At 38.8% G+C, this 14,642-nt stretch overlaps 1 protein-coding gene across 1 annotated transcript in view; it reads right to left on the minus strand.

Moving 5' to 3' along the window:
• Positions 1–13,159, minus strand: part of LOC124864015 (protein tweety homolog 2-like) — a 50,131-nt gene extending 36,972 nt beyond the window's left edge. Inside the window, exons 1-3 of the mRNA XM_047358616.1 lie at positions 12,941–13,159; positions 12,579–12,775; positions 5,812–5,978 (exon numbers count right to left, since the gene is read on the minus strand). Coding sequence (XP_047214572.1) covers positions 5,812–5,978; positions 12,579–12,707 — 296 coding nt within the window. The 5' untranslated portion in view covers positions 12,708–12,775; positions 12,941–13,159. The remainder of the gene's footprint in view (positions 1–5,811; positions 5,979–12,578; positions 12,776–12,940) is intronic.
• Positions 13,160–14,642: the final 1,483 nt, after the last annotated feature.

Here is a 14,642-nt window from a genome sequence, read left to right on the forward strand (position 1 = left end):
CAAATCCAGCTTTAAACTTCTCCACAACAGTATCTCGGACCTGCCTGGTGTGTTCCTTGGTCTTCATGATGCTCTCTGCGCTTTGAACAGAACCCTGAGACTATCACAGAGCAGGTGCATTTATAGGGAGACTTGATTACACACAGGTGGATTATATTTATCATCATCAGTCATTTGGGACAACATTGGATCATTCAGAGATCCTCACTGAACTTCTGGAGTGAGTTTGCTGCACTGAATGTAAGGGGGCCTAATAATATTGCACGCCCCACTTTTCAGTTTTTTATTTGTTAAAAACGTTTGAAACATCCAATAAATTTAATTCCACTTCATGATTGTGTCCCACTTGTTGTTGATTCTTCACAAAAAATTTGAATTTTATATCTTTATGTTTGAAGCCTTAAATGTGGCAAGAGGTTGACCAGTTCAAGGGGGCCGAGTACTTTCGCAAGGCACTGTATATTATGGAAAGAAGTTGTTTGTGTTTATTCTGTGTAAGTGTACACAGCTGTTTGAGAATACCACACCACACCAAGCTGGTATTCATAAAACAATAACTGACACTGAGCTTTTTGGCTATGAATTCCTGATAATCAGATGGTGCCCCGAATTGGCAATATTGATGAAAAATACTAACTTAACAATTGCCTTTGGCAGTTATTGATATATATTCATAACCAAACCAAACCCATTGTTGCACAAAAACATCTCTACACCACCAGTTAAGGCACTTATCTGACATAGGTTGATTATAAAATCTCTTTTATTTGTGGAATATTGTGAGATGAGAGAGAAATATTACACAATGTGCAAATTTCAAAACACCCAAAAACTGCACAAGCAAAGATAACAATGAGCAAAGAATATTCTACAACAATTTTGCTAAGAAATTCTATTGTATCTGCAAGGTACAAAATTTTAACAAAGGTCACCATAGGAAACATGACACAGAGAGGTCAAGAACAACCTTGCATAACAGCATCACACCCCATTACTTAGGATTACTCATATGCTGTAGTAGTTGTTAGGTATAGATAAAGGAAGCTAACAAAGTTAAAACCCAACACTGTTACAAGCTTAATTGGATCAGTGCTCCAATTCAGTTGCAGTCTTTCTAAACCCATTTCCTGTGCTTTAGTTAAAAGATGTTTTTGCATTAAATCATATGCAAAACTAAATTCATATCGTCAACGTGACTCTTGAAACTTAGTTTCCTACCTTTTTAAATTGACAGAAATGATCCATAAAACCTAACTTTCCCATCCCGATTCAAGTACTCTTAAATTTATTTCTCTATATAATTCGTAATATAATGTGAGTCACAGGAGTCACAATGTCATTAACAGATAACACAAGTCACACACCAATATCTTACCCAATTATTCTTAAAATATGTACAAAAATATGCAGGATGAAAAAACCAAACTGCCACAGCAACTTTGTCAAATGGGTTTTAGAAAGAGTTGCAGCCCTTGAATATTGTTGGAAGATAAGCCAGCTGCAAAAAAAAACCCTCAGTAAAATGATTGGCATAGCATTAAATCTTCAGTCCTGTGACACCAACAGATACCTAAGGATGTATTATACAAGTGTGTGTGTAAGCTTAATTTATTCTATGAAACATTGTCATGCACTTTGCACTTTAATGATCCAAGATTTGTTTGCTGTACAATTATACATCTGAAGGTTTTTTGAAATCTTTCTTCTTACTGAAGCACTGCAGTTGTATACTACAAGGCAAGATTAATACAGCCACATTGTCTTTGTGTTACATGGCTCTACAAAACCCAATCCTCAAGTCAGTAATAATAGATAAAACGCCAAAGGTTGTGATCTTTCTTTCTTATTTCAAGCTTTCCTCTTCGGAAACTGTGTGCTTTTATATAAAAGGGGTGGGGTGTATTTTTTTTTTGTATGTTTTGAGAACTGTTTCATTTCAAAATACACTGAATTGATTAATTAAAAGTGCTGAGTAATTAAAAAGAAACATATAAATAACCTTTTTTGCTCTAACACTGTCATCACATAAAATTATTACCATAAACATATCATTATAAACACAGTGATATATTTAGAACTCAATGTGTTACTTCAAAGCCTTGTAAAAACACAGAAATCATAACTGGCCAAGAAAACTGTAATCGATGCATTTCTAGTTTTTGTTTCTCATCCACATTTCAAATCTTGCTTTGCAAGGCAGCATGAATTTATCAGAAAACATTAGTGAACATACAGCATCATAAGGTCCAAGGAACACAGCAAACAGGTCTGGAAGAAAGTTCTGAAAGGTTGTTCACCTAAACTGACAGTTGGGGTAGGAGGAGCATTAATCAGAGAAGCAGCCAAGAAACTCCCTGCAATTCTAGAGGTGCAAAGATTTACAGCTTAGGTGAGATCTGTTGAGATGACAACTATTAGTCATGCATTCCACAAATGTCTATTTTATCAATACTGTCAAAAAGAAAGCCATTCTTCAAAGACATCCCTGTTTTCTTCATGAAGAAAAGAAAATACTTCACATTTTCTTGAACACATCATCATCACTGTGAGACACATGGATAAGGTATCACACTGTGGGAATGCTCTTTTTCAGAAGATACAAGGAAGCTTCTCAGAGTTGATGGGAGAATAGAGTTAGATACAAGACAATCCTGGAAGAAAACCTGTTAAAGGCTGCAAAACACTTGGAACTGAGGTGAAGGGTTACCTTCCAGCAGACCCACAACCCGTAAAACACAACCAGGGCTACAGTGAAATAGCTTAGATACAAGCATTTCATGAGTTAAATTGCCCAGTCAAAGCCCAGACCTAAATCTCAATAAGAATCAGGCACAAAATTTGGATAGAGTTTAATGGTTATGAATATTTTTACAAAGCACTATATGTATGACCATGCACATGCCTGTTTGTTGGTCTCTGCACATACACAGTGAATGACAACCCTTCCTGCCCATACCTAACATCCTACCAGACAGTAGAAGGCTTCAACCCTATATCCTATATTTCAGGACCCTATAATATATATAACAGATGTGAAAAATAAATGAATGAAAAATTTTGTTTTTCTTCTGAGTCATTCACCAAACCAAAGGACAAATTTAATATCTATTAATTTTCTTTTATATATACAGATGTTGGACTTATGATTATTGATTAATTAATATTTATCAAGAAATATAATTAACAATCATAATTTGACAAAATTAATTTCTTAACCAAATTCCTCATTTATGAATTGAAGCCAGAGATGTCCTCTGGTGTTGTAATTGTGGCTCAACGCCTTTGATAATTACAACCGTTAAATACTCAGTAATAATTGATAACTATTACCAGAGATGTCACTGTTTAATCAACCGTTTCTGCTGAAACGTGTGGAACTTTAACCTTATTTTGACTGACAAATCACAGTTGCACAAAATAAACACAAAACGCCTTCTCTTTATCTACGTGAATATTTATTAAATCACAGCCTGATACAATCCACTCTTCCGATTTAATAACCTTCACCGACTCAAACATGCAAAGTTCTACACAAAAGGGCAAAATATCTAACTAAACAAAATAAATCAAACCAGCAGTTATGGCAGTTATGGCAAAATAAAAGGGGAATATGGTTGCATGAAGCTTTGGGTACGCCCCTCCCAAAGTGTAGCTCAGCGGGACACGGGCAGTCATAAACCTTCGTCCAGCAAGGTTGTAAAACTCAGTCCACACAAAGGATCATAAACCCTTTTGGCGGCAAACCAGTAAAACATGAAGTTTAAGACAAAGGAAATGGTTGATTTTCACCATAAGGTTATTATAGCGGTCCAGTTTCACAGTGCACCTGCGGGCAGGTGTTTGCACGGTAAATACACACTTGCGAGACACGGCGGACTCCGAAAGTACCAGCAAGTTTCAAAACAATGGCATGCACATACAATTCAGAACACATTAGACTCTAAATGGCGACTCTAATCGCACAAAAATTTCCTCTACCCTGCCCAGACCATTTCTAAGAGAGAAAGAGCGTTCAATCTTCGTCCTTTGGCCTCCTTGGCAAAAAGGATAAATATGATCTGACCGTCAGCAGTCGACTAGAACCAAGCAAGGAGGGAAAGTTGCGTCTCCTTGAAACTCCGTGGTTTTTGTTACGTGTTAAACTCACGTCTTCAATCGGCAAAGTAAAATTTCTGGCCTTCTCATTCCAGTAACCTCTTTCATGAATTTTTCGTTGGCCAACGAAGGAGAATAAATGAAATCCACTAGGGACTCTTCTCCAGAAGTGATGCGCTTCAGTTGCTGTTCCGGTGTCCAGCTGAAAAGTGCTTCTTTCAAACGTTCGCCTTCTTATATTGCCTCCTGTGACGTCAGACCTGGGACGGCCCCGTCATATCAGCCGCAGTGGCCGCTGGGTTTTGTAGGACAGACTATCCTGCGGTACAAAATGGCCGATGACGTTGGAAAGGCATAGTGGCGTCCAACAACGTGCAAATGGTCCAATATTCAGCAAACAAGTGGTCCAACACAGAACAATGAATTCTATAATCTTTCTCATTTAACACCAGCAGTGTAAGTTGAACTTCTGAGTATCTTGGACAAAATACAAAATCATGTATACGTTTTTTTTCTTACTCATCTAACTGGTCCCCAAGGTAACATGAAGCATTTGTTTTGTTAAGATTGTTTTATTGCAACTGCAAAATGCATTTGGTGGCACAATGTTTGGCAACACACATGAGTCTTTAGATTTGTCCCAGACGAGAATCAAACAAGTTATTAAATATTAAACTAATTATGTTCTATAAGCAAGTTAAGGCATTAGTTAATGTTACATTTCAACAATCCATATAGAAGTTAAACTTTACAATTAAAGTTGATCATTTGGTATGCTGATCAACTGAAGATGATAAACTGACTATGCATAAATGGATTGGCTTTCTGCCACAAATGCAGCATTTGTTTAACATTAATTAACTGCCTTTAATTAGATTTCCACGGGCAAGCCAAGGCAGGACAACGCATGTTTAGTGGTATTCCACCATTCATTAGAAAATTAATAAAGTAGTTTACAAGAAAACAAAGAGATAGAGGTATAGTAAATTACATTAAAAACAAGAAATGCAGTATAAAAACATCGGTATCAAAGGAGCCAACAGTTTTAGTGTCGACATAGTACTTGTCCCTGACAAAATTTGAGAGTTGTTTCAGTCTGTTTTTCTTGACTTTTTAGGAAAAAAAAAACCAAATTTACAAACTGCAAGAGAGATTTGGCCTTTTTTATAAATCATTTTATCCAGAAGTACAATTACATAGAAAATGGATCCAGAGCAGACTACCCTGTTACAGTTAGAATCTTATTTAAAATGAAAGATCTTTGTGACAATAAAAAGTAAGCCGTTAACCCTGCTTGACAGCACACCACTCGGGAGATGACAAGCTGAGCACTGAGAGATTTTCAGGTAGTCTGTACACTAAGAAAGTGTACAGAGCAACACATTCTGTGAGATCAAGGGGTTTAAAACAACTGAAGATGCAGAGACATAAAAGCAAGTGCATCTAAGGTCGTCCCAAAAATGTGAAGTTAATGAAGAAAACTGTTCCCTTCATTAGCACTGCTTACTTGGTTTCTAATCTCATGTATCAATGACGATTAAAGAAAAAATTAGATTTAAGGCATTAGTAAATAACTAATCCATATGAAACCTATCCAGAATGGGCAAAAAGTTTGTTAGTGTTTGTGTAGAACATTTAAATGGCCTACATGTGCATCTTGGTGTAGTTCTGAAAAAAGAACAAACCCAACAGGAGTTTTCAACTACTTTTACTTACCATATTATGAGACATGTAATAACTGCGACCCAAGTGACACAACAGGTATCAGGCCATTTGGTTTCTTCATCCAGGCTCCGTCTGCAGCAGCATAAGCACACAAAGTACACGGCCAGAGCAAGGAGGCTCAGACCAAGACCGACAGCACAAGCCAGACATATCAGAGACTGAAGAGAGTAAAAAAAGATCCAATCAGTGAAAATAATGGTTGCGATAAGTTCTTTTTTAAGACTGAATTAAGTTTTTCAGCAAACCTTATGTAACTGTTGACCCCATCAACCATGTGGTTGTTTTAATGAGTCAAAACAACCCTTCAGAAACAATCAAGTTTAAAGATACATGTCCTTCTCAAAATATTAGCATATTGTGATAAAGTTAATTATTTTCCATAATGTCATGATGAAAATTTAACATTCATATATTTTAGATTCATTGCACACTAACTGAAATATTTCAGGTCTTTTATTGTCTTAATACGGATGATTTTGGCATACAGCTCATGAAAACCCAAAATTTCTATCTCACAAAATTAGCATATTTCATCCGACCAATAAAAGAAAAGTGTTTTTAATACAAAAAACGTCAACCTTCAAATAATCATGTACAGTTCTGCACTCAATACTTGGTCGGGAATCCTTTGGCAGAAATGACTGCTTCAATACGGCGTGGCATGGAGGCAATCAGCCTGTGGCACTGCTGAGGTCTTATGGAGACCCAGGATGCTTCAATAGCGGCCTTTAGCTCATCCAGAGTGTTGGGTCTTGAGTCTCTCAACGTTCTCTTCACAATATCCCACAGATTCTCTATGGGGTTCAGGTCAGGAGAGTTGGCAGGCCAATTGAGCACAGTGATACCATGGTCAGTAAACCATTTACCAGTGGTTTTGGCACTGTGAGCAGGTGCCAGGTCGTGCTGAAAAATGAAATCTTCATCTCCATAAAGCTTTTCAGCAGATGGAAGCATGAAGTGCTCCAAAATCTCCTGATAGCTAGCTGCATTGACCCTGCCCTTGATAAAACACAGTGGACCAACACCAGCAGCTGACACGGCACCCCAGACCATCACTGACTGTGGGTACTTGACACTGGACTTCTGGCATTTTGGCATTTCCTTCTCCCCAGTCTTCCTCCAGACTCTGGCACCTTGATTTCCGAATGACATGCAGAATTTGCTTTCATCCGAGAAAAGTACTTTGGACCACTGAGCAACAGTCCAGTGCTGCTTCTCTGTAGCCCAGGTCAGGCGCTTCTGCCGCTGTTTCTGGTTCAAAAGTGGCTTGACCTGGGGAATGCGGCACCTGTAGCCCATTTCCTGCACACGCCTGTGCACGGTGGCTCTGGATGTTTCTACTCCAGACTCAGTCCACTGCTTCCGCAGGTCCCCCAAGGTCTGGAATCGGCCCTTCTCCACAATCTTCCTCGGGGTCCGGTCACCTCTTCTCGTTGTGCAGCGTTTTCTGCCACACTTTTTCCTTCCCACAGACTTCCCACTGAGGTGCCTTGATACAGCACTCTGGGAACAGCCTATTCGTTCAGAAATGTCTTTCTGTGTCTTACCCTCTTGCTTGAGGGTGTCAATAGTGGCATTCTGGACAGCAGTCAGGTCGGCAGTCTTACCCATGATTGGGGTTTTGAGTGATGAACCAGGCTGGGAGTTTTAAAGGCCTCAGGAATCTTTTGCAGGTGTTTAGAGTTAACTCGTTGATTCAGATGATTAGGTTCATAGCTCATTTAGAGACCCTTTTAATGATATGCTAATTTTGTGAGATAGGAATTTTGGGTTTTCATGAGCTGTATGCCAAAATCATCCATACTAAGACAATAAAAGACCTGAAATATTTCAGTTAGTGTGCAATGAATCTAAAATATATGAATGTTAAATTTTCATCATGACATTATGGAAAATAATGAACTTTATCACAATATGCTAATATTTTGAGAAGGACCTGTATTACTCTGCTTAGACAGCAGATGTATCATTCTTGTCATCAACCTTATTTTCTGCTGACTGTTGACCACAGGAATTTAAGAACAATAAAACATACATCTTTGTGGTCTTAGGACAAATACATTTTACAAATAGCCTTGATTTTTTCCACCAAGTGCAGCAGTAGTATTTGCACTGCGGCTGAGAGGAAAGCAAAAATTATCCAGGGCTGTTGGAGGGGAGTGTCATGTGACACCATGTCTTTCCTTCAGTCTTGTGATTCCTGAATGTGCAAAAGTATTTGAAGCAAGAAGGTGGAACGCACAGAAGAAAAACACTGAAGCAGAAAAAAAGCACAGACATTTGCACACTGGAAACAGCCTTTAAAAATAAAAACAATGCATATGAAGCACATTTCATTTTGGGTCTTGAGCATGAAATTATTGTAGCACCCACAAAGACATAACCCTAATTGTACTTGCTTATACTTTGGTCTGTGTTGCGCAATGTGCTTAAGGTATTTAATATTTAATGAAATAACTTTCAGTCTTTTAAGAATTGTCCGGGGAATACCAGCCCAATATAGCAGTGGTATTAGAACAGTAGATAAAAGAGTGATTAGGGCACTAGTATTCTTAAAACAGCAAACTCTGCACACATATGGAATAAATTCACAACAACTTCTTCTTAAAATATAAGAATTTCATTCATTAATCTTCTATCTCCAGCAGTCTACAGGCAAGAGGCAGGGTACACCCTGGACAAGTCGGCAGTCCATCGCAGAACACAGAGACATACAGGACAAACAACCATGCTCACACCTATTCACACCCAAGGGGAATTTAGAGAAACCAATTAACCTAACAGTCATGTTTTTGAACTGTGGGAGGAAGCCGGAGTACCCGGTGAGAACCCACGCATGCTCGGGGAGAACATGCAAACTCCATGCAGAAAGACCCCCAGCCAGGAGTCGAACCCAGGACCTGCTTAATATTTTTTTCTTGCTGCAAGGCAACAGTGCTACCAACTGCGCCACCGTACAGCCTAATATAAGTGATAGTGTGAGAAATGTAGGAATGCCAGAAATATAGAAAATTGGTATGCCTGACTATAAAATCTCAGATGTCGGCGGAGAGTACGCACAGAGTCCATGAGGAGTCTGCACTGTTCACAGTATGCCCGACTATGTTCTGCCCTTAAGTCCAGCTTGGCAGCAAGTCAGAGATTCACACGTGCTTTCTCCCCTTTCTGCATCTCTAGGAAAGAAAACGAGGCGGAGCTGGTAGAACAGTTTTGTTAGTGGCTCCATGACATCACAGGGATATCAGCTATGACTTCTCCTTCCTGGGCTGGACTATAAGTAGGTTATTTCGTGTAGTTAAAGATGCAGAGTTTTTACCAGTCTTTTTGTTTGTGTACAGTTCAGTCCATGTTTCATCCCATGGCTGGGGCACAACATCTGCAAATATCAATGCCCAGACGTTCAATGTGGATGTCTGGGTGACTGACAAATTGATTTGACATCTTTACCTCTGACTAATCCTTACATTCAGATTCGGTTGAAACTGTAACAGAATTTTAAGTAACAACATTTGTTGATTGTTACAAAACCCTCCATCAGGGTTTCTACACATTTTCACGTCAAAGACTCAAATCTGTGGAGTTCTCTGCTCCTTTTATACACACTGCACTAAAAATACTGATGTTCATTATGAATTTATGGGAGATATTTCTACAATGGTCAAGCTTTAAATATAGAACTTTAAATATGGAACATGCATGCTGGCATGCATGGATCGATGGTGATTGTTCCATATATTCCTAACAGAGCACTTTGTTTTCAGACTGCAGGTTTACTGGTGGTTCCTATAGTCTCTAGAAAAGGTTAACGTTATTAAAGTTGAGATGCTTAGGTTATCCTGAGCTCTCTCTGTAGTTATGCTGCTATAGCCTTAGGCTGCTTGAGAAAATAATGACCACTTTCACTCTCTCTGCTATATTCTCATACTACTCTCCAATTTTGCATTATTTGCTGTTATTTCAGCTTTTAATTTTATGTTCTCTCTCTGTTTATGCTCTTCCTATCTGGCCTGGCTCTATGTTTAGCTGTGGCACCTTCCTAGAGGGTGGCATCAGACAAGATGCTGCTACCAACAACTTAATGCTCACCTTCTACAGATGATACATTTGGCTCTATCTTTTAGTGTTTAACCATGTCTCTCCTAAACATAGCTACAGGCTGAGATTTTACTGTGACTAACTGTATGTGCAGTCTTTTATACTCTAGACTTGAAAACTGGCTCAGAGTTCATCTGCTTAGCTGTCTTTCTCTCCTAGATGAAGCCACTAAAGGAGCTAAAACCATTAATGTTTTACTTTCCTTTCCCATAGAAAATATTCCTGGATCAGTGCTTCTGTGTTCTTTTTCTGTCTCTGCTCTGTTCTCTCAAACCCCCAGTCGGTCATGGCAGATGGGTGCTCACACTGAGCCTGGTTCTGCTGGAGGTTTCTTTCTGTTAAAAGGGAGTTTTCTGTTCCACTGTTGCTACATGAAGGCACAATATGAGGGATTGCTGCAAAGTCAATACAAGCGACTGTTCACTGTCGATACATGCTCATCCAAGGGGAGTGAATGCTGCAAGTCACTGACTCGATGCAATCTCCTGGGTTTCCTTAGATAGAAAACCTCTTAACCGATTTGAATAATAAACTGAATCAGACTGCACTGTTTGGTAGTCAGGATTAATTGGAATGTATGTACCCAACTTGAAAACTGTATGATACTATTGAACTGACTTTGTGAAGTGTCTAGAGATGACATGTGTTGTGATTTGGCACTATATAAATAAAACTCAATCGAACTGAATTGAATTGAATGGAAGGAAGACTGACATAATGGGTGAGAGAATAAGATCTAGGGTACTTAAGTTCCATCCTTTTCCAGTCTGTATAGGGATCTGGACTCGTTTGCACACTTGTTTAGATTCATGTAATGCTGGTGCCTTTATCCCCATCTTAAACCAGAAAGTTTGTTATTTACAAAATAAATGACCAAACATTCAAGTTTAGATGCACAAACTTAAACCAACCCAAACAATGAGTAAAAGACAGCTGGACTGGTCTCATCTTAACTTCCATCAAGGTCAATCTGCTAATCCAATGATCTCCTAATGGTTTTTTGCAAGTCACTGCTTATGAGCCAGAAACAAGTACATCATGGGTTCGAACTGGTTGGATTTTCTGTCACAACAACTCAGTTCAGGCTCTTTACAATAACAATGCTGCTTCTACTTGCTATTCTAATTTTCCACTCAATTGTTTGGTAATTACACATGTTGACACTGTAATTTTCACTGCAGGCCAGGCCCATAACAAGGGAATAGATGCATGACGGGGAGAGAAGAGGAAGTGAAACACTGAACACAACTGGACTTTCATTAACCAGAATGCATTGATCATCTGCAGTAGCAAAAGGATGTCCATATAAAATTCGGTTAAGTGTGTAAGGTTCATTTAATTAAATCACAAAACAGCTGATTGTGCCCTTTTGATGTGTTAATTGATGTGATTGATATGTTTTATCTTTATTTATTTTTTTTTGCATTTTCTACATTTCTCAAAGATAGAACTTATTCAACAACAACAAAAAAAGATTTAGAAAGTGTGAAGTTTTCTGAAACCACCACAGAGATTTAAGAAATATAAGCTTATATAAAACAAAAAATTTTACTTTCATAACTGAAACAGAAATTGTAAGACTGATTGGAGCAGAAAACTATACTGTCCGTAATTTCAGGGGTTATGTTATGCGTTGATTGTTAAAGAACTGAGATATTGCAACATATTCTGTCTGGAAGCAGAAATATTAAAGAACAAACAAAGATGGAGTACAAAGACAAATAAGCACTTCTAACTTTTTTTGTGGATTGCAGGTAGAAAACTATGGCTTTCCAATGAGCATGACCATTGCACTATTTCTTTCATTATAGAGCCCATTATAAGCACAGAAACTCCATGAACCATTGTGTGAAGTAATTTATTTTCCTTTCTGCAGTTCAACTAATGCTTAAAATGTCTATTTTAATATTTTAGATCTGATTTCATATGCATTACAGGCATCACAGGAAATATGTTTTTTTTTTGTGTTTTTTTTTTCAAGCCAGATGTCGGAAATTAAAACTGAATAAGAGTAGAGTAAATTTCAGAAAAATGAGAAAACTTGACTGAAATATCCTTTGCAGATGTCTAGAATGTTAATTCCATAATACAAAGATGTAATTTTCAAAGTGAAATTGAAAGTCTAAATGCATGATTAGGAAAAGTAATTTGGCTTATAGGAATACAGCTATGAAAATCACTGTTGATATCCAATGTGTTAACTTTAAACAAAAATAACTATATTCTGAAATTTTGGATCCCTGTAATATTATTGTAGGAACTTTAAATGTTAAATTATATTAAAAACTAAGAAAACTAATTTCTGCTTTATTCGGATAATATTGGACATAAGGATACAAAAAAACATTTTGCTCACCTGGTTCACTCCATAACCAACATTTATAATACAGGTCATGTGTTATCATGTGAGAATGGCTGCTTAGCACGTCTTCCCACTTCCTGATATTAGGACCAGAAATATAAAAGCGCTACACACTGAAATCCTTGTAGAGGTAGATAAAAAGATGAGAAGAGTGTGTGAGAGAAAGTCCTTTATTTCCCACCACAGCAGTTTGAATCGCTCTCCGCCTAAACATAGGCTGTCTGGATGTAACATTTACATAGGAAAGTCGGTGTTCAGCAATAAAATACGTGCATTTTTACGCACAAGTAAAGTTACCAACCTGCTGATAGCTCGCCTCCTCCGGTCTAAAAGTGTTGTCGACCGGCTGGAAAAGAAAATTGAAGTGAGGGAAATTGTGCAGCCAGTATGTCCACCACGGAGCCACATAATCAAGCCGGGCAGTGGCCATTACTGCTTGAAGAGTCAATCCAACAAAGCTCTCAGACAAGTTTCTCTCTCTAAGATACTCAGGTGTTCCTTGAAAAAAAGGTGCCAAAAAGAAAATAAAAAATAAGTAAGGTTGGTTGGAAGGCTGCCACAGAGATTTACAATGAAATTATTCTGGTTGGATGTGAATAAATGTTTATAGTTTCTATTTCAGTCCCCATGGCCGCCAAACATCAATGTAAACAGTTCACTTACATCCCGAGATCGTGGACTGTGTGAACCTGCCTCCTTGTCTGTAGGCGTAACTTGAGTCCTGTGGGCAAGGCGTGTTTACTCCACTGGTTAAAAAGACAAAACGGGCCGGCCAACATCCTGCGCTGACAAAAAATGAAGAAAAGGGGAACATTATTAACAAATTTGCAAATTTAAAGCGATTGAAAAGACAACTTCCTGTTCTGCTTATTTCTTTAAACTGAGATTCTTCACACAGGGAAACTCGACTGCGTTCATGTAAAAGTGACTTATGTAAAGTAAGGAAGCTTTTTGCCTAAACCGGCCAGGTAAACTTTTGCCTGCAGGGAAACATGCACAAATTGTTATTCTACTATTTAGGACTTCTGCTGTTAATGTCTGACCTCTTGTGGACAATGAGGTGAACAGTAATGTGTATATTAATGAGCTGCTGAGGCCACTGTCTGTTTTATTTCCAAAAGATCTTTTTTTCCATGTTCCATGTTTCCATGTTTCATTCTTTTAAGCTGCAGTTATATTTGGATTGGAAGCCATGTAAAAAAGATACATATTGAGGTCAGTGCTGTTGGTACTTTTGTCACATCAGGACAAACGCTTGGTAAGGTACAATAAACATTAGTGAGACAAACACAGCAATGTATATTGCAGGTTAAGACATACAATTATATATGCCAATCAGGAGCTCATGTGCAATAATTAAATAAAGAATTTCATGCACAAGTTTAAAGTGAATTAATTTAATGTAAAAATGTATATATGTATGTATATATCCTCTGCTCAAAAACATAAAGGGAACACTTAAACAACACAGTATAACTCCAAGTAAATCAAACTTCTGTGAAATCAAACTGTCCTCTTAGGAAGCAACACTGATTGACATCAATTTCATATGCTGTTGTGTAAATGGAATAGACAACAAGGGGGAAATCTTTGGTGATTAGCAAGACACACTCAATAAAGGAGTGGTTCTGCAGGTGGGGACCACAGACCACTTCTCAGTACCGATGCTTTCTGGCTGATGTTTTGGTCACTTTTGAATGTTGGTGGTGCTTTCACACTCGTGGTAGCATGAGACGGACTCTACAACCCACACAAGTGGCTCAGGTAGTGCAGCTCATCCAGGATGGCACATCAATGCGAGCTGTGGCAAGAAGGTTTGCTGTGTCTGTCAGCGTAGTGTCCAGAGCCTGGAGACGCTACCAGGAGACAGACCAGTACACCAGGAGACGTGGAGGAGGCCATACCTGGGCAACAACCCAGCAGCAAGACCGCTACCTCCGCCTTTGTGCAAGGAGGAACAGGAGGAGCACTGCCAGAGCCCTGCAAAATGACCTCTAGCAGGCCACAAATGTGCATGTGTCTGCACAAACGGTTAGAAACCGACTCCATGAGGATGGTATGAGAGCCCTACGTCCACAAATGGGGGTTGTGCTCACAGGTCAACACCGTGCAGGATGCTTGGCATTTGCCAGAGAACACCAGGATCGGCAAATTTGCCACTGGGGCCCTGTACTCTTCACAGAAGAAAGCAGGTTCACACTGAGCACATGTGACAGACGTGACAGAGTCTGGAGACACCGTGGAGAGCGATCTGCTGCCTGCAACATCCTTCAGCATGACCGATTTGGCAGTGGGTCAGTAATGATGTGGGGTGGCATTTCTTTGGAGGGCTGCATGGCCCTCCATGTGCTCACCAGAGGTAGCC

The sequence above is a fragment of the Girardinichthys multiradiatus genome, chromosome Y, assembly GCF_021462225.1.
Source record: "Girardinichthys multiradiatus isolate DD_20200921_A chromosome Y, DD_fGirMul_XY1, whole genome shotgun sequence".
NCBI lineage: Eukaryota > Metazoa > Chordata > Actinopteri > Cyprinodontiformes > Goodeidae > Girardinichthys > Girardinichthys multiradiatus.